The 22,521-nt window shown below is 44.7% G+C and overlaps 1 protein-coding gene across 2 annotated transcripts in view; it reads right to left on the bottom strand.

Annotated features, from left to right (window-relative positions):
* Metap2 (methionyl aminopeptidase 2) overlaps positions 1-6,838 on the bottom strand; it is a 30,229-nt gene extending 23,391 nt beyond the window's left edge. Inside the window, exons 1-2 of one of the 2 annotated variants that reach the window (XM_021173586.2) lie at positions 6,568-6,838; positions 4,347-4,451 (exon numbers count right to left, since the gene is read on the bottom strand). In XM_021173586.2, the coding sequence (XP_021029245.1) occupies positions 4,347-4,451; positions 6,568-6,718 (256 nt within the window). In that variant the 5' untranslated portion in view covers positions 6,719-6,838. Of the gene's footprint in view, positions 1-4,346; positions 4,455-6,567 lie in introns of both variants that reach the window. The other variant, XM_021173585.3, reaches the window with a different exon arrangement.
* Positions 6,839-22,521: the final 15,683 nt, after the last annotated feature.

Here is a 22,521-nt window from a genome sequence, read left to right on the forward strand (position 1 = left end):
ATATAGCAGCTAAAAATGTACAAGACCTCTTAAAAAGAAAGACCTTAAAGGCAGGTTGATTTTATGGAGAGGACACAAAAAGTGCCACCTATACTAGGATATAAATTAAATGTCATAGAAATTAAACTTTGTACTGCAAGCAAAGCTATCAGCAAAGTAGCCATTACAAACGAGAAAATATGTATAAAACATACATCTAGAACATACCAAAAAAAAAAAACAACAACCAAAAAACCCAGCTCAGTGGCAATCAATCAAATAGAAGAGAACCACAGGCACTTACTTCAGTACTGGGTGAAGCCGTAAGGACAGAACAGGCTCCTCTCTCATCAACTGAACTACAGGGACTAAAACTGCACACTCACCACAGAGGCTGTCACTCACGGCTGACATTATCAGTGTCTAACGAGGGCACTAACGATGGAGAGTACTCTGCTGACTGAATGCTTAGGTAGGACAGTTTTTCTCTCCATTGTTCTGACTGTCCTAGAATTCAGCATGGAAAGCAGACTGCCTTGAAACTCACAAAAATCTGCCTGCCTCTGCCTGCTTAGTGCTGGGATTAAAGGTGTGTGTCAACTCCTGACTTGACAGTTTTTTATGAGGCATAGCACTATGGTATGTGAGAAAGGGATGGCTTGTAAAGGCTGACAGAGCATCAAAGGGCCTTTCTACTCCTAGGTATTTACCCAGAGAAATGAAAACTCTGCACCAAGATGTGTATATAAATGACTGACTGCATTAGCATGCACCATGATCAAAACCACAGCAGCTGTAACCAGTAAACAGGCATCTGGAATACCACTCAGCAGTAAAAAGAAATGCATTAATAATTTCTAAAAAGGAACGTAACAACTAAATGACTGTCAAAACTATGAAGTAGGTGCTAGGCTATGTCCCATCCCATTAGGTAAGACAGCTTGCTACATAAGCCTGAGACAGGCCTGGAGTTTAAATGTCCAGCACCCATGTAAAAGTCAGGCATAGCTACATATGCCTATACCTCAGCACTGTGGAACCAACAGGCAGATCACGGGTGCTCCAGCAAGCCGGGCTAAAGGTTCAGTGAGAGTCCCTAACTCAAGGGAATGAATGAGGCAGAGAGAGCAAGACATGCACTGGCCTCTTCTGTCTCCATACTTAAGTCTGTGCTGTTGTAAGGTTACACAACTGCACATTAGTTTCTAAACCCACCAATCTATATACTTTAAAAGTAAATACTATTTTGAACAACTTGTTTAATGGTTTTGGCAGTAATGACCTCCCTATGAGAACATGTCTCTCAAAAAGTTCTCCTTTCTAGAGGGGAAGAAGAGAGAACACAAGAGAAAGAACGGCTGCAGAGTCGCAATTCCTACTTCATGGGTGTGATTACCCATAGTCTTTAGTCATGCATGCACAAATGGTAGCCTTGTGTGCTCTGCTGCCTTGTCAGCCTGCGTATGGAAACAGCATTGAAAGCTCTTAATTCAAGAGGAGTGGGAGCCCTCCCAATAAACATGCTCTGGATGAAAGGCAAATAAATACAGAATGGAAGCCAGGTGTGACAGTGCACACCCTTTATACTAACACACAGAAGGCTGGGGCAGGAAGATCCTGAGGTCAAAGCCAGCCTAGCCTACAATAGATCTGCCTCAAATATAAGACACTGCCACATGACCACAGGACCAACTTTTCACACTGGTCCTCAACAATTTCAAGTTCAATGCATCTGACGTCAGATCCAACACCTTCCTGTCTGCAGTCATCCTTCCTCAGTCTTTAAACTCTCTGACTTCATTATCTCTTAGACTGAAAGTCCCTATCACTACTCCATTAAACCCTCCCTTAGATCCCTATCTACAACAGCCAGTTTAAATATTCATTACCACATGCAGAGCCAATTGCTAAGTGGCCTCAAAAAAAAAAAAAAAAAAAATCTTGCCTTTCCTGTTTCTCCTCAGGCTCTCTCTAAGAATCCTCACTTTCACTATTCAGCACGATTCAAAACTTCCTCAGAATAATCCCTACTCAAACAATGGTCTTTTCCATTGGAATTATTTGATTGGTTTTCTTTTCTTTCCTCTTCTTCAGATAGGTTCTCACTATGTAGACTAGGCTGACATCAAGAGATCTGCCTGCCTCTGCCTTCCATGTACCAGCAATGCCAAGCTCCATGTTGGATTTATTTAAGCCCCAATGCTTCCAAGAAGAGTTAATTTGCATTGAATGGTAAAAAGCACACCAAGAATGCCTTTTCAGCCGGGCAGTGGTGGCGCACGCCTTTAACCCCTACACTTGGCAGAGGCAGGCAGATTTCTGAGTTTGAGGTCAGCCTAGTTTACAAAGAGAGTTCCAGGACAGCCAGGGCTACACAGTCTTGAACCCCCCTCCCCCAAAAGAGTGCCTTTTTGTCTCTCAACCACACCAACCAGTTTTCTTTAAAAGAAAATGTCTGTTTTCTCACCACCACCCCTGGCTCCCCCAGGTTTATTCAAAAGAGAGGCCATGATCATCTGGGCCTGCTTTACTAACTCTTGGGAAAGCAGAGGCAGGAGGCGTCCCCCTAATCCTCACTGGGTAAAGGCATTTACTGTCAAGCCTGACAGCCTGAGTTTGAACCTAGGGTTTCACATGGTGAAGACAGACAACTCCCTCAAGCTGTGCTTGTAGCTCCACACAGGCATCACCAGCAATCATGCATACATACAAAAAAATAAATAAATAAAATAAATGAATTTAAAAAAAAAAAAAACCTTTACATAATGTTGACTCTGGTTGTCAAAATGAATTAGCAAAGTATTTAACTCAAACTGGGAGTAAACTATCAATCTAACATACAAGTCTCCTTTTCAATGTTAATGAGATTCAGGCAAGTTTATAACAAGGCACACTTCAAGGCATGCACTGTGAGGTTCCACACAGTGAGACCCACAGCAGCCTATCAGATTGCCTACAATCTGAAAATCCCTTTCTTTTTAAAGCAATAACCTGAAGCAAGACAGAGAAACTGAGGCCTGCTTAAGGCTCCTTGAAGGCAGTGAGCCCCACTTCCTAAAGAAAAAGAACTATTCAAATAACCTTACCCAGGTAGCAGCTGAAAAGCATAACCTGCACATTGGTGTCCTTAAGGTAGGAACAGCTAGTGCTGGCAGCAGACAACCCCAAACTCAAAGAACAGGAAAGCCCCACTTACTCCTGCGCTAAAACATAGGTTTTCCTAATCTTCTCTCCCTCCACTGCTTTCCTGACAGCACCGAGTACTAGAATTTTAAGTTTCTGTAAAGGCATTCCTATAATACCCAGATCCACTTATCCACTTAGGTTAAAAATGCTCAAGGGTGCAGCTGGGCACGAGGAAGCCAACTGATACATACGGGGGGGGGGGGGGGGGGGGGGGTTGGGGGGGTTGGGGGGGCGCGGCAGACGCTGGATCCGGTGCTTTCAAAGTCTGGTACCACTTCAGACACATTAGCCACACCACTTTAGGCACATCCCATAACCACTGTGTGTCTGTGTGTGATACAAACGTAATATATATAGTGGTTATGCCTAAAGTGGTGCAGCTAATGTATATTAAAATAACTTATATGATACACAGACACGTACATACACAATGACAGTATCAACTTCATCTGGTTTGGTGAGATTAAAAAGAGAAGTCACATGAATGTACCATAGACAGATAGCACACAGTAGCAGCTTAGTAAATATTAAAATAAACAGCTTCTAATTCATATCATACTCATCCAGCACTTGGCCTTCTGCCAAGTATGTATCTAAAAGTTGAAATCTTGCTATTTAAGCAAGTATTCAACACAGCCAAGGGGTTGCTAATAAATACTTGTTCCTTTTTACCTGTGACATTAATTAAATTTCAACCAGTCAAACGGTAGGTAATTACAAGATGGACAGTAAACATTTTCCTTAGGGCTGGAGAGATGGCTCAGCGGTTAAGAGCACTGACTGCTCTTCCAGAGGTCCTGAGTTCAATTCCCAGCAACCACATGGTGGCTCACAACCATCTGTAATGGGATCCAAAGCCCTCATAAATCTATTAAAAAAAAAAAAACCAAAACCATTTCCTTAATTAACGTCTTCCTTTCAGGGCTGGAGAGCTGGCTAAGAGCACTTGATCCTGCTACAGGGGACCCAGGTTTGGTTCTTAGCACCCACATCAGGCGGCTCTGAACTGCCTGTCACTGCAGATCCAAGCATCCGACACCCTTCTGTGGTCTCTGAAGGTTCTAGCATGAACACTGTGCACTACATGCCAGCACTTGCACAGACACATTAAAAGAAAATAATCTTGAAAAAAAAAAGTTGCCTTTCTGTCTTCTGTAACAAGGGTGGGAACCAGTGCTTACCTTCATCGTCGTCATCTCTCTCCTTCTCCTCCAGAGCTTGTCTCTCCAGCTGTTTTGCTACTTCATCCACCAAGGCTCCGGATTCCTTATCAAGTTCTTGTTGCACTGCTGTTCAAACAAAACAGGACAAATCAAATGATTCCCACACCTGAATATTTTCTAATGATCCTGTACAGTTCACGAATCTTTTCATAATAAGCAGCATGAGAAACTAAACAGAAGCAGTATCATTACTTGTTAAACCACAGAGAGAAACTTCCAGACCCAAGTAGCCCTGTCTACTCGGGTCATTCTAGGGAACTCTCCGTTATATATGAAAGCCCCTACAGGATAAACAGAAATATAAGTTGATCCCTGCCCTAAGCAACTTAACCTTAACTAAGTTTTAAGAATTAGATGACAACAAGTATTTTATTTACTTATTTACTTATTTTTGGTTTTTCAAAACAGGGTTTCTCTGTGCAGTCCTGGCTGTCCTGGAACTCACTCTGTAGTTGAGGCTGGCCTTGAACTCAGAAATTCACCTGCCTCTGCCTCCGCCTCCCTGCCTCTGCCTCCGCCTCCCAAGTGCTGGGATTAAAGGCGTGCGCCACCACTGCCCAGTGACAACAAAATATGTACTGTGATTACTATACATATACTACAAGCTGAAGGCCATAGGAAGAAGAGATTACACACCAGCTGAACAACAACAACAAATCTAGATAGGGAAAGATAATCCTTAATTACTAAAATGCAACTTTGTAAATATCTAAACCACCTGGAAGTGACTACATCCATCTGTAGGAGCAGTATGCCCACAAAGATAAATATATTAAATATACTCCAGCACATGCTGGCTACTAAAGGAAGATTCCCACTGAGAGACAACTTAAAAATATTAAGAATAGGCCAGTGGATCTCTGTGAATTGGAAGTCCCCCCCCCCCCCCCCCCCCGGCCCCACAGCCAAGGAGGCATAGTGAAACCCTGTTCCAAATAACTAAAACTGCCAGATACAGTGCTGCACAACTTTGACTCCATACTCTGGAGACAGAGACAGGAGAATCTCTGAGTTATTTCATAAGGCTAGCATGGTCTACTGAGAGTCCCAACCACCACTACACAGAGGAAGCCCTGTTTCAAAAACAAACAAACAAACAAACAAACCTATAAACCAACTATCTGTTGCTCACCTTCAAGGGCAAACTGCAGAGTTCAGAATGACTGCAAGCCCACCGAGTCACAACAGAATGCCCCTAGATTAAATTCTGCTCTAGGGAAGGCCTACAAAGACATGCCAACTCTTGCTTTTCACTCCCATCTAACCGCCAAAATTCTTAAGTAGGTAGAAAAGTCCACTCCACTTTCTCTTAATTCCAACTCCATTTTTCTCTCATCCTTTATCTGATGACCCTTAAATATGAAAAAGTTAAAAAAAAAAAAAAAAACAGGTGGCTGTGAAACAAAAACGTCTCAAGATAAGACACGTTCCTGGTTAACGTGGTCCAACTGTAAACATGCGGCTGTGTCCTCGCCTTACCCACGGAACTAGGTTATTACTAGTTGGGGAAAATCCATTCATAATCGCAGACAACTCTGGCTGCACTGCATGCCAAGTGGCATCAAAATTCAGGCCTGCAAACCCTCAAGGTTGAGCATGCTGTGAGATTTTTGCACCACCATCCAATGGTCAGTGACAGGAGCTGTCTGTAAGGACAGAGACTCAGAGGCACCCCCCCCCCCAATCTGCAATCCAAAGCTAAAGCCCTAGTATGCATGCGGATGACACAAGGGGAGGGCGTACGGTCCCAGCAATCTGCTCCAATACCCCACCCCCAACCCTGGACCAAAATAGGTAGGTCCAGCAACCAGGCCGCAACTAGGGTCGGAAGGGATTCCGAGGCGGTGTCCAAAATCCGCGCCGAAGATGGTGGAGCTGAATCCTGTGCATGTTTCAGGTCCGTGTGCAACTGTCTGCGTGGGAGTTGAGATCGCGCCCCGGAGACCCTCGCTAGCGCTACCATTCGGGAAGCGGAGGCGCTCTCATGCCCCACACCCTCCCACCATTACCGAGGAGCCGCGGCACGGAAAGCTGGCCATGCCAGCCACTCCGCCAGGCCTGGGGATTGAACGAGGGCCAGGGCTCCCTCCCCGTTCCCATCCCCCGGGCACCCCTGGCGGGCTTGAGCCAAGTCATTCGGCCATGCCGGGCAGGGACGGCGAAAGCATGACTTCTTTACCTGACACAGCCCCTTTGCCCTTCTTCTTCTTCCGTCTTTTCTTCTTGGCGGCTTCCTCGGCCGTGCTGGAGGTTCCCTCTTCCCTGTCGTCTGGATCCAGGTCGCCATTCAGGTGGCCCCCGAAGGACGCTGCCTGCTCCACGCCCGCCATGTTGCCCGAGAAAAAGAGAGGGAGAGGGAGAGAGAGAGAGAGAGGGAGCGAGAACGAGCGGCGAGGGCCCGCTCCTTCTTCACCCACCTCCACCAGCGACGCCGGAAGCCGCGCTCGATGGTCCGGACGCAGGGAATGCTGGGACGGCGGAGGACTCTGCAGCACGCGGTCTGAGTGCCCGCCCCCTCGCCTGGCTCAGAGCTTACTCTGACCCTAAGCGTCTGCACCCCCTGTGCGCATCTTCCCAGCCTGGGAAAAAGGGGGGGCGGGGGGGAGTTCGCTCCAGAGTGCGCAGGAGATGCCACTAACAGGAGGAATTTAGTGTTCCCTATTTAAAAAAAAAATCCTACAGGCAGTGATGAGAGAGGGTTAAAATAATGTATTTATCACACACATTCTTGATGACTCAAAGACCGCGTTAAATTCACTGTCACAGCTCGCGGGGAAGCTGTCGAGAAGCGTGGGATAATTTTGGAAGCCGGAATTCCGCGTTTCGTATGCTGCACTCCAAACCTCCGATGGTTCAAGATAGGATCATCTCTTGGAGGCGGTTAATCCATTTAATCCCAGAACTCGTCAGAGAAGCGGGAGAATCTCTGTAAATGCGAGGCCAATATGGTCTACAGAGTGAGTTTCCAGGATTATATAGAGACCCCGTCTCAAAATAAAAGGATACGACGTTCTCACGCGTCTCTTATTTTGAGACAAGTACAGGTTCTGACCAATGGGAACAGGCCTTCCTCAATAACGCCAAAACACACACTCTTCTTAGTTTTCAGTCAGTTCTTGACTTTTAGATGCTTCAACAAAGTATGCTTGAATTCTGCCCATGTCTTTTCCCTTAGTGCTTCATCAGAGTCCCATATTCAGATTGCAATTTTCCTTTTATTTAGACCATTGCCTAAGTAGATGGTGAGTGGCTATCTGGATAAACCAAGGAGTTCTCATCAGTAAGGATCTTTGCCCAGCTAGAGAGTTCTGGTGTTTTCATTAGTTTTAAACTAGGTGCCAAATTTAATTTCATTGATGTCAGAATAGCTCGAAGGTTCTCTTTGTTAGCGGTTTCACTTTATACAGGCCTGACCACAGCTACATAAAATGGGGCCTGGGAGTGTGTAGCTCAGTGGTTGAGCACTTGTTCTAATGCTAAAGACCCTACATTAATCCCCAGCACTATAAAAACAGAAGCAAAGCCTAGTGGTGGTGCACACCTTTACTGAAAAAAAAAGGATCTTTAGGTCTGATGGTCTCTGTTCTAAAGGTAGAACGAAGATGGGAGAAGCTAGAGGTCATAGAGAAGTGGTAAGCTACTGCTGGTATCAATACCGATGAAACTGTAAGCAAAGGCTATAACTGGGGACCAGGGACAAGAGGCTTGAAGACAGAAATATTTCTGAAGTATAATTAAGAGAATATAACAGTCCTTGATCTTGGAGGCGGGGGAGAAGGTAAGAATGGCACCCAGGTTTCTGGCCCAGGGTTTCCAGGTGGAGAGGAGTACCACTCGCAGAGATAAGGAATAAACTAGGCAGAGGAGGCTGTGGATGAGGTGGAGTCAAAGATAAACTGCCTACATCCAAAGTTTGAGATACCTGCAGGGCATGCAGACAAAGATACCCAGTCATCCTGAGAAATGTTTGCTAGAGATAGGGATGCTAGCAGCATTGGGCCTGAGTGTGGCAGAAGGCTTGAAAGTTCAGTGACCAAAGTACAAACAAAACCAAGAGGACACTGGTGTTTGCAAGTTTGGGGGTTTGATTTGGGGGTGGGTATTGGAGATTCTGTCAAGGAGCACTGACTGCTCTTCTGAAGGTCCTGAGTTCAAATCCCAGCAACCAGCCGGGCGTGGTGGCGCACGCCTTTAATCCCAGCACTCGGGAGGCAGAGGCAGGCGGATTTCTGAGTTCGAGGCCAGCCTGGTCTACAAAGTGAGTTCCAGGACAGCCAGGGCTACACAGAAAAACCCTGTCTCGAAAAACCAAAAAAAAAAAAAAAAAAATCCCAGCAACCACATAGCTTACAACCATCCATAATGAGATCTGATGCCCTCTTCTGGTGTGTCTGAAAATAGCTACACTGTACTTACATATAATAAATAAATAAATCTTAAAAAAAAAAACAAAAAAACAAAAAAAACTACTATAGAAAGGGGAGACGGCCCAGTCTCAAAAGATGCTGTTGGTTTCTGATCTTAGGAAGCCACTGATGCTTTAATAGAACAATTTTGTTAGGAGATACTAACGAAAGATATTAAAAAGAAACTGGAGTGCACTACCATGCTTTGAGGATCAAGAATCTCAAACCCATTCCACTAAGGAACTGTAATCTTCTCCTTAGCGTTCTGGAGAGGATTTTTCTTGAAATTAAACATATTTTCCTTGCCCTCTATAATATTTTTCCTATCTTTTTTGGGGTGGGAGGAGACAGTGGAAGTGTTTCAAGACAGATTGTTCCAAGACAGCCCTGGCTGTCCTAGAACTCAAATATCTGCCTGCCTCTGCCTCCCAGGTGTTGGGATTAAAGGCAAGCACCACCAACAACAACTATTTTCTTTATCTTTACTATATCTAATGACATCTCAAATTAGCTTTTATTTTACAATGTGTTATTAGCTTCTCTTTGCAACTGCAAGAGTAGTAAAATTCTTCTAACTCGCCGGGCGTGGTGGCGCACGCCTTTAATCCCAGCACTCGGGAGGCAGAGGCAGGCGGATTTCTGAGTTCGAGGCCAGCCTGGTCTACAAAGTGAGTGCCAGGACGGCCAGGGCTACACAGAGAAACCCTGTCTCGAAAAACCAAAAAAAAAAAAAAAAATTCTTCTAACTCAGGATAGTCCCCTCAGATTTTGTCTTAATAGACTTTCTTTTTATCTTGTAACAAAGTTGTTCCTGTAAAAGCATACACTTAGTAGTGGAATTCTTTGCCTTCCTCATAGTCTCATAGTTTGTAGTCTAGAGACTACAAACTAGACACGAGCTAGAGACATCTAGGAAGAGGAAACTTAACTGAGAGCATGCATCCATCAGATTGGCCTGTAGGGAAGTCTACAGGGACATTGTCTTGATTAAATGATTAATGTGGAAGTGCCCAGCCCACTGTAGGCAATGCTATCCCTTAACCAGGTGGTTCTGGTTGGTGGTATAAGAAAGCAAGCTGGGAAAAAAAAAAAAGAAAAGAAAGAAAGAAAGCTGGGTAAGGTGTGATGGTTTGTGTACACTTGGCCCAGGGAGTGGCACAATTAGGTGTGGGTGGCCTTGTTGGAGTAGGTATGTCTGTGAGTGTGGGCTTTCTTTTCTTTTCTTTTCTTTTCTTTTTTTTTTTTTTTTTTTTTTTTTGGTTTTTTCAAGACAGGGTTTCTCTGTGTAGCCCTGGCTGTCCTGGCACTCACTCTGTAGACCAGGCTGGCCTTGAATGGGCGTGGGCTTTAAGGCCCTCATTCTATCTGCCTGTATTCTGCTAGCAGCCTTCAGATAAAGATGTAGAACTCTCAGGTCTTCCGCACCATGCCTGCCTGACTGTTGCCATGTTCCCTCCTTGATGAAAGTGGACTGAACCTCTGAACCTGTAAGCCAGCCCCAGTTAAATGTTGTCCTTATAAGAGTTGCCTTGGTCATGGTGTCTGTTCACAGCAGTAAAGACATACAAGACATAAGGCACGAACAGCAAGCCAATAAGCAATGCTCTTGCAGGGTTTCTGCTTTAGCTCCTGCCTCTGAGTGCTTGCCTTTGACATCCTTTGATGATGGACTCTGACCTGTGAGCCAAACAAACCCTTACCTTCCCAAGCTGTTTTGGGTCATGATGTTTTAACCACAGCAATGGAAAGCAAACTAGCCTTCTATGTGTTGAAACTGGACTTTAGGGAAAGCATGAGTATACCTAAGAATTCTTCCTGTGGCTAAACTATCAGGAATAATATTGCCCTTACAGGAGTTTAAGGGATTAGTTAAGAGCTACCTAGGACTCAGTATCAAGAGTTCATGGAAGGGGCAGGAGAGATGGCTCAGTGGTTAGGAGCACTGACTGCTCTTCCAGAGGTCCTGAGTTCAATTCTTAGCAACCACATGGTGGCTCACAACCTTCTGTAATGGGATTCGACGCCCTCTTCTGGTGTGTCTGAAGACAGCTGTAGTGTACTCATATACATAAAATAAATAAATAAATCTAAAAAAAAGAGAGAGAGAGAGTTCATGGAAGAAAGCAGGATAAAATACTCTGCCTAATACTTTCTTTCCCTTATACCAGCTCTGACCCAGTGAGGCCACCTCACTGGATTTGGCCTTTCCTGGAAAAATGCCTTTCAGTCAAACAGCCATGGTGACCAAGCATTTTATTTCATTTGTTTTTGTTTTGTTTTGTTTTTCTACTGGGAATCAAAATGCTGTCTCCTCTGGGCCAATGTATAAAGCAGTTATTTCCTTTCTTTTGTCCAGTTAGCCGCTGTATCCGAGGTTTGCAGACAATCAGTTTCTACCTCGTGGTTGAAAGTTGAAGCCCTTAGGCAGATCTTTCACGTCCATGTTGCAGCCCCCCAGTTCCCCTCCCCTCAAGACAGGATTTCTCTCTGTAGACCAGGCTGGCCTAAATTCTGAGATCTGCCTGCCTCTGCCTCCTAAGTGCTGGGATTAAAGGCACACACCTGGTTCGCTTTTTTCCTTCCTTCCTTCCTTCCTTCCTTCCTTCCTTCCTTCCTTCCTTCTTCCCTCTCTCCCTCCTTCCCTCCCTCCCTCTCTTCCTCCCTCCCTTCCTTCCTTCTTAATTTAATGTGTATCAGTGCTTTGCCTGTAGGTACGTGTGTGTACTACATGGGTGCTGCTACCCCTCAGAGTCACGATGAGAGCCTATAAGCTCTTGTAGCTATTTCCTGCTTTCAGATGGCCCTTTCTGAACACTGGCTGTGTACTGTTTGTGGACACAGCTCTGTCAATGGGCAGATTTTGCTCCAATGTCAGTGGATAAGAAAGTTGATCATATACAGAATTCATTTTTCGTTTTTCATGTCTAAGCATAACCCTTCTAGTTTCACCTTTCTGAGTCCTGGGTCTACAGGTGTATCCTGCCGTGCTTGGCATGTCCACATTTCTTTGCAAGCCAGGTGAGCCTCTCCATTACGAAAAGGAAACTGCAGACTGAGCTGATGCTCAATTTTAATCACTTAGACAACGGCAACGGCATGTGTGGCAATGTTATTCAATAAGAAATGAAGGAAAACTATTTAAACCTTCTGGAAAGTTTTTCTAAACCTTAAAAAAAATGATAACCAAAGTCGGGCGTGGTGGTGCATGCCTTTAATCCCAGCACTCGGGAGGCAGAGGCAGGCGGATTTCTGAATTCGAGGCCAGCCTGATCTACAAAGTGAGTTCCAGGACAGCCAGGGCTACACAGAGAAACCCTGTCTCGAACCACCCCCCCCCCCAAAAATGATAGCCAAAGTATTATCTCTTACAGAGATAGGGGGAGGGGAAGGGCAGAGGGAGGGAGAGGAAAAGAGACTGTGAGTGTTAGTTTTCATTTCCTATGAGGCAGGATTTTTCTTTGTAGCCCAGGCTGGCCTAGACATCTTTGCTCTGCCTCTGCCTTGAGTCCCAGGATTGCTCATCTCTCACAGGCATGTTCTACATCATGTTGGCTCTCACAAGCATGGACTATATCATGCTCAGCTCTCACAGGCATGGACTATATCATGCTGGCTCTCACAGGTATTTACTATATCATGCTGGCTCTCACAGGCATGGACTATATCATGCTGGCTCTCACAGGCATGGACTATATCATGCTGGCTCTCACAGGCATCTACTATATCATGCTGGCTCTCACAGGCATGGACTATATCATACTCAGCTCTCACAGGCATGGACTATATCACGCTGGCTCTCACAGGCATGGACTATATCATGCTCGGCTCTCACAGGCACTATCATGCTCAGATCTTCTGATTTCTTAGTCTGAGATAAAATATGCAGAACACAGCACAGAAAGAAGCAATGAAGTTGAGAGCCTGATCTAATGACTCCATCAGCCGCCAGCTTGAGGAATCCCAGAGTCTACCTGCAAACGTGCAATATAGTGCATCTCTGCATCATTAAATACGAAGGTAAGTTCTCTCAACAGGTCGACACTCTAACACAGTGGTTCTCAACCTGGGGTCGCCTAAGACCTTCGGAAGTACAGGTATTTACATTATGATTCCTAACACTAGCAAAATTAAGTAGCAACAGAAATAACTTTATGGTTAGGGTTACTACAAAAGGAGGTGCTGCATTGAGAAGGCTGAGAACCACTGCAGCACTCAGTGCTCAGGGCTTAACTTTCTGTTTTTAGAAATGTTTCTAGGGCTGGAGAGATAGCTCAGAGGTTAGGAGCACTGACTGCTCTTCCAGAGGTCCTGAGTTCAATTCCCAGCAACCACATGGTGGCTCACAACCATCTGTAATGGGGTCTGATGTCCTCTTCTGGTGTGTCTAAAGAGAGCAACGGTGGTGTTATGCATTAAATAAATAAATCTTTTTTAAAAAAAAAAAAAGAAAGAAATGTTTCTAGATCATTCGATGAGCATCTTTAAAGAAGGTTCTTTTGTAGCTTTATTTTTTCAAAGCCTACTTTTTTGTTTTTGTTTTTGTTTTTGTTTTTGTTTTTTGAGACAGGGTTTCTCTGTATAGTACTGGCTGTCCTGATCAAAGCCTACTTTTAATGATCATTCTTAAATATCTTTTAATATCTCTAACCTCCCTTTCTGACAATCAGCCCGAGTCCGAGAAATAACAAGAAGCCATAGCACACCACCAGAAGGGTTTTTTTTGTTGTTGTTGTTTTTTTTTTTTTTTTTTTTTTTTGGTGTGTTTCTCTCTATGGAGTCCCGACAAATGCAGCTCAACACTGCAGTGTAAGTCAGACCAATACAAGTGTGCCATTAGCAAATAATCCTTCATCACACGTCCTTTCATGATTTTGCTTTAGCAGAACATCCTCTCCCCTGTGTCTGCTTCAGCAAAATGTTCCTTCATGTGCTTACCCAGCAAAACACCATCCAACCAACTTTCTAAAATTCCACTTCGATCCATTATTGATTCTCTTTGAGAAATCTCTACTGTTTTACTTGCTTTTTCCCCCTGGCAGATGGTAAAACACCTAGATAAGACACCTTACTTTTGGGTTTTTTTGTTTGTTTGTTTGGTTGGTTGGTTGGCTGCTTGATTTTTCAAGACATGGTTTCTCTGTATAGCCCTGGCTGTCCTGGAACTCACAGAGATGTTCCTGCCTCTGCTTCCAAAGTGCTAGGATTAAAGGCGCGCACCACCACTGCCAGGCTAAGGTTCTTAATATAGACTTTCACTTAACCCTCTCATTCTAGGCTCCACACTCTACTCTCTGGCAGATTTAGTCTCTGATGGTCCTGTGTTCTCCTGGCAGATTTTACAGGTTGAATCAGGTCTCTCTTCCACAACAGTTATTTCTGCCCAACACTCGGCCTTGTCTCTTCTATTCTATGTCCCAACCTCCCTCCCTACTCCACACATACACACCCCTAGTGCATGCTTTTCTGACTTCTGGATAGGAAAAAGCCTTATAGCTCACAGTCCCCAAAGCCTTTGTTCCCATTCTGAGTGTCATAGACTGCTGTTTTCATTTCTTTGCTGCTGTTATTTTTTTTCTTTTTAATGATTTTATTTATTTATTTTATGTATATGAGTACACTGTGGCTGGACAGATGGTTGTGAGCCCTCATGTGGTTGCTAGGAATTTAATTTAGGACCTCTGCTCGCTCTGGTCAACCCCCACTCAAGCCAATCCCGCTCACTCTAGTCAACCCCCCTCACTCAGTCTCTACTCGCTCCAGCCCAAAGAATTATTTATTATTGTAGATAAGTACACTGTAGCTGTCCTCAGCCACACCACAAGAGGGCATCAGATCCCATTACGGATGGTTGTGAGCCACCATGTGGTTGCTGGGATTTGAACTCAGGACCTTCAGAAGAGCAGTCAGCGCTCTTACCTGCTGAGCCATCTCACCAGTCCCCTGCTGCTGTTATTTTTCCTGAGGTTCCAGGAGCTTGTTAATGTCTACATCCCGAAATCCCAAGGGACCACAGAGGATCTAGACAAAGGTCCTGGGCTGAGAGTTCTAAATTGAGCTCTGGTACACAGGTGTTCTGAGTCAGAACCAATAGATCTCTCAGAACTGGAAGCTGATGAGGCAGAAGGTAGGTACTTTATTTATTTATGGGGTCTCTCTCTGTCTCTGTCTCTCTTGATCTATCTCTCTGTGTGTATAATGTTGAGAATTCATTTCACGCCTACCCTGTGAGTGCCAAGAGAGTGCTCTGTCACTGAGCCACACTCCTCAGTGCACACAGGCATTTTCTTTTACAAAGACCTATTTTTAATTATATGTAGCCTGCACATTGTGCACTTGAGCACCAGTGCCTTTAGACACCAGCAGAGGACATCAGATTGCATACAGCTGTAGTTACAGACAATTGTGAGCCTCACGATATGATATGGGGGCTTGGAACTAGTCCTCTGAATAGAACAGTATTCACTCCTAACCATGGAACCACCTCTCTGGCTTCCCCATAAGTACTTTTAAAGGTGTGCAGACATTTTCGATGACTTGGCTTCCAGCTGTTGGCATCTCTAGGCTGGCAAGGATTGAAGATGGAACCGGTTGAGTTCCTCTTAAAAATATAATTCACAGGGCTGGAGAGATGGCTTAGCGGTTAAGAGCACTGACTGTTCTTCCAGAGGTTCTGAGTTTATAATCCCAGCAACCACATAGTGGCTCACAACCATCTGTACTGGAAGGGATTTGATGCCTTCCTCTGGCGTGTCTGAAGACAGCTACAGTGTACTCTTATAATAAATACAATCTTTAAAATAAATAAATAAATATATACATATATATGTACACATATATAGCCACTTTGATATGAAAACTATAATAGGCCAAATATATATACATATGTATATATATATAATTCACCTATCATAGTTTTCTTTCTTTCTTCTTTTTTTTTTTTTTTTTTTTTTTGTCTGAGACAGGGTTTCTCTGTATAGCCCTGGCTGTCCTGGAACTCACTTTGTAGACCAGGCTGGCCTCGAACTCAGAAATTCGCCTGTCTCTGCCTCCCAAGTGCTGGGATTAAAGGCGTACGCCACCCTGCCTGGCTCCATAGTTTTCATTAAAGCATTTTATTACATATATGTAGTAGAGTGTGTGCATGCGTGTCCAGTGCGTGATGTGTGGAAGAAGTCAGAGGAGAACTTTCAGGAGTCAGTTCCCACGTGGGTCCCAGGGATGGAACTCAGGTCATCAGGCCCGGTTACAAGCTGCTGAGTCATCTTGCTATCTTCCAATCAGCTTCTCAACACCAAAAAGCATTGGTTTCTATCCTGACCTTTTCTTTGTTGTTGTTGTTGTTGTTTGTTTGTTTGTTTTTGTTTTTACTGTTGTTTGGGTTGTTTGTTTGTTTGTTTGATTTTGAGACAGGGTATTTCATCCACTCTGGTGACACAGGGCCTGCTGTGTAGCTCAGGGTACCCTTGAACAGTCCCTTCAGCATTGCCCTCCTGAGTGCTAGGATCACTGACATGATGAACAATCACAACTTCTGTTCTGATACTTCTTAAAAATTATCCTTGGTAGCAGCATCTTGTCATAATTGCCTGCCTGGGATATCCAAGTCCCTCCTGGTGTACCAATTAACGTTTGCCTCTTGTGTTCTACACAATCTAACACAGATTTCTCTTCTCTCCTCTCGCTTCCCTTCCCCTCCTCCCCTCTTCTTTTCTCTCTCTCTCTCTCCCTCCTCCCCCTCCCTCTCCTTCTGTCTTCCTTAAGGGTCTCACTATGTATTCCTGGTGGGCCCAGAACTCAATATTTAGACCGAGGTGGCCTCAAACATAGAGGGTCACCTGCCTCTGTTTCTAGAATGTTGGGATTAAACTAATGAGCCACCATGCCCTGCCCTAAAAATTCCTCTTTAATAAAGGGTTTATCTTTTTATTTTCTTACAATGTTATGTGCATGAGTGTTTGCATGTGTGCATTTATATGTGCTGTTGTGCCAGGAAGCATTTATGAACCTCAAAGACCACCAAAGAGCCATCTCGGATGTTAGGGTCTCTTTATTACAAGCTCAGGCTAGGGCTCTCCTCCAACCCAACCCCGACACAGCAGGACAGGAAGGGAAGGCGAAGCAGCCTCGAACCCTCAGTGGGACAAGGTTTTATAGGAAATTAGGAGCAAGTGAGGGGATGTCTAGCCTGGCAAGCATCTAATAGAATGACTATAAGACAACAGGTGGATGCTCTGAAGCAAGACTGTATACTATCTACACTTGATCTTAGCCAAAAGGCCGAGAAGCAATTGTATACTATCTCAAATGGTCCGAAAGTACATCTGAAACAATCAGATTAATCATTAACTGTTGCTAGGAAGTAGCTAGGGAGTAACTCTGGCCAAGGACAAGCTGTGAGGTCCTTCATGGTATGTGGGTACAGCTTGGGTTCTCCTGTAGGTCAAGTTCTCAGGCTTGTTTTGTTTTGTTTTGTTTGATGGAGGCCGTCCCAAGTAGGTTTGGTATCTCATGCCATGTGCATGCCTGGTACCCTCAGAGGTCAGAAGAGGGCATCAGATCCCCTGGAACTAAGTTACAAATGGTCATGAGCTACCATGGATGCTGGGAATTGGACCCAAGTCATCTGCAAGAGCAACAGGAGCTCTTAACGGCTGAATCATTTCTCCAGCCCCAGTGGTCTTCAGTGAGGCTCAGAAAGGTCTCTTAATTTTTACCGATGATAATAACAACTCTTTCTTGTCTGTTCTTGCGAGAATTGGATGAATCCTATCTCTGACTCACTCTGTCAAATCTTTCTCAGAAACTTAGAGATTTGCCTACCTCTGCCTCACAAGTGCTGAGCTCAGAGACGTGAGCCACAGTGCTAGTCTGGCCGGAAATCCCATAGAGCAGAAGTCAGCTCCTTGCTGTAAAGAATGATTTGGTCCAAGGTGTTGGTAGTGTTGAATCTTTGAGCGACTGTATTGGCATTAGAGCGTTGCTTTGTCTCCCTGCTTGGCTTTTATCTCCGTTGCATCAGCAGCACATCTGGAGCCCTACCAGGAAATGAAGATGGAGATAGAAGAACAATGGCCTCCACTCCAGAACTGTTTATACGTCACTGAAAATAAGACATCTGAACTTTAAAACCATCGGGCACTTTGGATTATTACCATGATAACTCCTTTTCAGATTGCAAATGTCCCCTTCTTAGGTCTCATGCGTGGCAGAATAGAGGGATTTATCGGCTCCACACCCTTTTTCTCCAGGCCCAGGTATTTTTTTTCAATCAGGTAACACCATTGCTCCATTTCAACAAAGTATGGATTTTTTTTTAAATTCACTTTTTAATGATTTTATAATGATATTATTCTATATATTATTTTTAATTTTGGTGCATTGATGTTTCACCTGCACGTATGTTTATATGAGGGTATGGGATGCCCTAGAACTGGAGTTACTGACAGTTGTAAGTTGCCATGTGGGAGCTGGGAACTGAACCTAGATCTTCTGGAAAAGCAGCCAGTGCTTGTAACTATTGAGCCATCTCTCCAGCCCCAACAACGTATAATGTGTGTGTGTGTGTGTGTGTGTGGTGTGTGTGTGTGTGTGTGTTCATGTGTGTACGAGTGCAAATATTATGCAGTTTTGAATGTACATGCATGCACTCAGGGGAAGGGGTGGGTAGAAGTGTCAATTCTCAAACATTGTCCACCTTTTAAAAAACTGTTTATTTTATGGGTATGGGTGTTTCACCTGGATGTGTGTCTATGTGTTACACATATGCCTGGTTCTCACAGAGACTGAAGTTAAGATGGTTGTGAGCCACTATGTGGGTGCTAGGAACTGAACTCAGGTCTTTTGGAACAGCAGTCAGTGCTCTTCATCGCTGGGCCATCTCTCCAGCCCCACCTGGCTTTTTGAGCCAGGGACAGTAGGCTAGACTGGCTGGCGACTGAGCCCCAAGGATCCTCCTGTCCCAACCTCCATAGTTCTGGAATTACTGGAGCAGGCCACTGTGCATACATGGTCTCTGAGATTTGAACTCAGCTCTTCATGTTTGCATGAGACACACTTTACCAATCTGGTGACACCGCCCCACCCCCCACCAGCCCTTTTAAAATTTTTTTCACCTTTAACCAACATCTTCCTCCACATCATAATCACAAACTTTTCTTTTGTTTCAAATAAGACCTAAAATAAGAAAATGGAAAAAGGAAACCCGGAAAGACCAATTCTTGTTCTCCAAGGTGACAGATGAGTAACACACATTTGGAATTGCTCTTCAGTTTTTGTTCTTATGTTACATTTGGGAGGGTTTGTTTCACAATGCTGGATACCAGTATTTCTTACGTGCAGATGTGCAAATTCCCCGTGTAATTTGGGAACCTAATTAACATAGTATAAGCAATAAACCAAATCCACAACGTGAGGCTTGCTTTGATTTAGATTTCTATTCTCTTGCTACTTTAGCATTTCATATCACCCTTCCTACCTTAATTTTTTGGTTGCATTCTGTATTGCAAATGATATCTGTGGATCAGGCTGGCCTCTGACCCACAGATATCTGCCTGCCCTCTGCCTCTCAAGTTCTGGGGTCAGAGATGTGCATATCGCATCCCTTATTATCTTCTTCCTTTTCAAGAGAGTATTAGGTCTTTAGTGGCCTTTGGTTGTATGTTTACTTGCTTTTCTATCCCCAGTCATTACATTGCACTTGGAGCATAGAATGAATGGACTTCCTAAAGACTTGTGATTGACAGCCATGGAATGTATCAGTCTCAGAGAGATGGATGAAATAATGGACTAGGCATTTCACCTTTTCACCCTTAGACACTGCACTTCATTTGTAAGATGGAAATAAAATCACTCTGATCCGTCTGTAGTTTTCCCGTGTTGGGCGTCTAGTCCAGAACCTTGACCATCTCAGCTGAGTGTTATTTTAAAAGCCACACCCTCAACCCTTCCAACATTTCTGTATTAACCAGTCCGGAATCACTAACTTTTATAAGTAAAAGAGGATTAGTTAGTTCACATTTTTGGAGCACAGAGGGCACAGTTCTGGTATTGGTTCAGTTCTCTGCTGTGCCATACTCCGTTTCAAAGCAGTGTTGGTTACAAGTGAGTGACATCGCAGCCCAGGAGCAGCAAGAGGCAGGAGAAGGTATCCAGCAACCCTCGTGTGAGAAAGCAAGGGTTTCATGAGAAGTACCAAGAAATCCACAAGAATCATTTCATGCATCCAGTGACCGTCGGGGCTCAGCAAGATCCTTATCATTTAATAACCCATATACAGGGGCTAAAGAGGTAGCTCTGTGGTTAATGGAGCTTGCTGCTTTTACATAGGACTCAAGTTTGGTTCCCAGCACCCGTGTTGGATGGACCACAACCACCTGTAACTCCAATACATGTAGATCATTGCATTTTGTTCACATTAACCCTCCCCAACACCCATTCATTATATTTATTAGAGCATCCAATTTCCCAGTGTAATTCCAGTCCTCTGAATTCAGAAAGCAGAGGGCTCTCGCTGCCCTTGTGGACCAATAGCGGAGGCCAATGGGAGCAGAGACCGGGTGTGTTAAAGCCCTGCCAGCCCTTTTGGTGCATAAGACACACAGGGACCAGCTGCAGGGAGGCAGATAGATTTTACATGGACTGATCCAAGGCATGTATAATTTCGGGAGACAGGGAGGTGTAGAAACATCCAGGATGGGCAAAGGTCATCATTAGCTAAAGGCTTAGGGTCCGAAAAATGCTTCCTTAGCATGGGGAAGCACTTCAGGACTCACAGGTGCTGGCTGAACAGGTTCTTACTGGGGGAAAGGAATTTGAACCTGTAACTCTTCAGGTAGAGGTGTGTGTCGTGTGTGTGTGTGTGTGTGTGTGTGTGTGTGTGTGTGTGTGTGTTGGGGTTTGAATTCCCCAGACAAGGTCAGAGAAGGAGAAGCCATGCCCGTGAAGGAGTCCTCCATATTGGGTCAAGCCCCAGAAGTCTATGCAGTCAATGGTAAATCTTAATTAGCAGAGTTTTTCCGCAGATCCGGGACCAGCAGGCCTCCCAGGTCATTCCGATGCACGTCAGGTTCAGGAGGCATGCCTTGCAATTCCCTCCAGAGGCATTTCGAGCCAGAAAACTGTGTCTACTGCTGTACTGCAAACAAACAACAGACACTCCATCAATGCACACCAGCTGATGGCTGGCCATGAATGACCACAGATATCTCAGGAGCTCTGTTTTTAAGAATCTCTTCTTGGGTTGTTAAATGCTTTGGGTCAGTTGTAAATGAATTATTTATTCTAGCATTTGTATACATACTAACAGGCCAACCCCTGTGGGAACTAACAGGGTGTAGGGATATTGGGGGAAGAGAGGATAGCCCACGTCCGGCCAGAGTTCTTCCTATGCTCTGGGCAGGAGGACGTGGGAGGGCTGCCAGATGCTTTCCACTTGGCCTCAGGTGGGCATCTAAGCCACTGACTCCACTCGACAGGGGATGGACAAGGGGCAGCCCCCCGACTTGGCCCTGGAGTGACACCCTATAGCCCCGTAGTTATGGGAGAGAGGGCTGAGGTGAGAGGTTCCCATGCAGGCGAGAGTAAGAGCGGTGGGTCTTGATGAACAGAGACAGTCTATGGTTTTAGAGCTTTATTATAGAAAGGCAGGGGGAAAGAGAAAAGGTAAAAGAGAGAGAGAGACCAGCCATGGCCAAGAGGAGAGAAGAGAAGAAAGGCTAGAGTTAGAGAGTAAAAGGAGAGGAGAGAGGAGAGTAAAGGGGTGTAAGAGCAAGGTGGGGCCAAGCAGCCCCTCTTATGGTGTACTGTTATCTTTACTGTTGCTAGGTAACTGGGAGGAGTCTAGCCTGAACGTCAGAAGCTTGGGATATTGTCTACGTGACTACTAACCATGCTTCTCCTGTGAGGACTGAGGGGGCGGTAACTTCAACAGGAGCCAGGGTCCAGGAGACATGGAGAACTCCTTTCCGTCCTATATAGATGAATTATCACCACCGGTCCCAGAGTTCCACCTCAGCTCAACTGGAGACCAGACTGTCTTTGCATAGCCCAATGCCCCACAACCTCCCAAAGACAGCTGCATCACCAAAGCGCACCCCATCATGGGTGACAGCTCACAAAGCTGGGAACTAGAGCACACTGCATAGCCTGCAGGCAGCTCGGCAGCTTGGAGAGTTACCTTTCCAGGTGACTCTCGTCTAAACCCCTTCCAGGCAGGTGGTCTGCTCTCAGAGTCTTCCTGGCAACTGTTTCTCTGAGATGGACTCCCAGCTTTTATTGCTTCCTCTGGCAGAGAGGGACCTAGAGAATCTGGTTGGTTTCAGGGACTTCCTGAACCTTCTTTGAGTTGTTTACCTGCTCGATTAAGGAGCTTCCCTGCAGGATATTTCAATCTATAGAAAACTGTTACACAATAGCACCCTATGAATGGGAACAAATGGATGGACACAGGGACAGTTTGTGTTTTGTTGGGTTTTGGTTTTCTTTCTTTCTTTCTTTCTTTCTTTCTTTCTTTCTTTCTTTCTTTCTTTCTTTCTTTCTTTCTTTCTTTTTTCCTTCCTTCCTTCCTTTCTTTTTTCTTTTTCTTTTCTTTTTCTCTTTTTTTTTTGAGGTATGCTTTCTTACATAGCCATGTCTGTCTTGGAACTCACTTTGTAGACCAGGTTGGCCTTGAACTCACAGCAGTTTACCTGACTCTGCCTTCCAAGTTGCTGTGATTAAAAGTGTGTACC

Source organism: Mus caroli, unplaced genomic scaffold, assembly GCF_978045245.1.
Source record: "Mus caroli unplaced genomic scaffold, Mus_caroli_1 scaffold_9, whole genome shotgun sequence".
Classification (NCBI taxonomy): domain Eukaryota; kingdom Metazoa; phylum Chordata; class Mammalia; order Rodentia; family Muridae; genus Mus; species Mus caroli.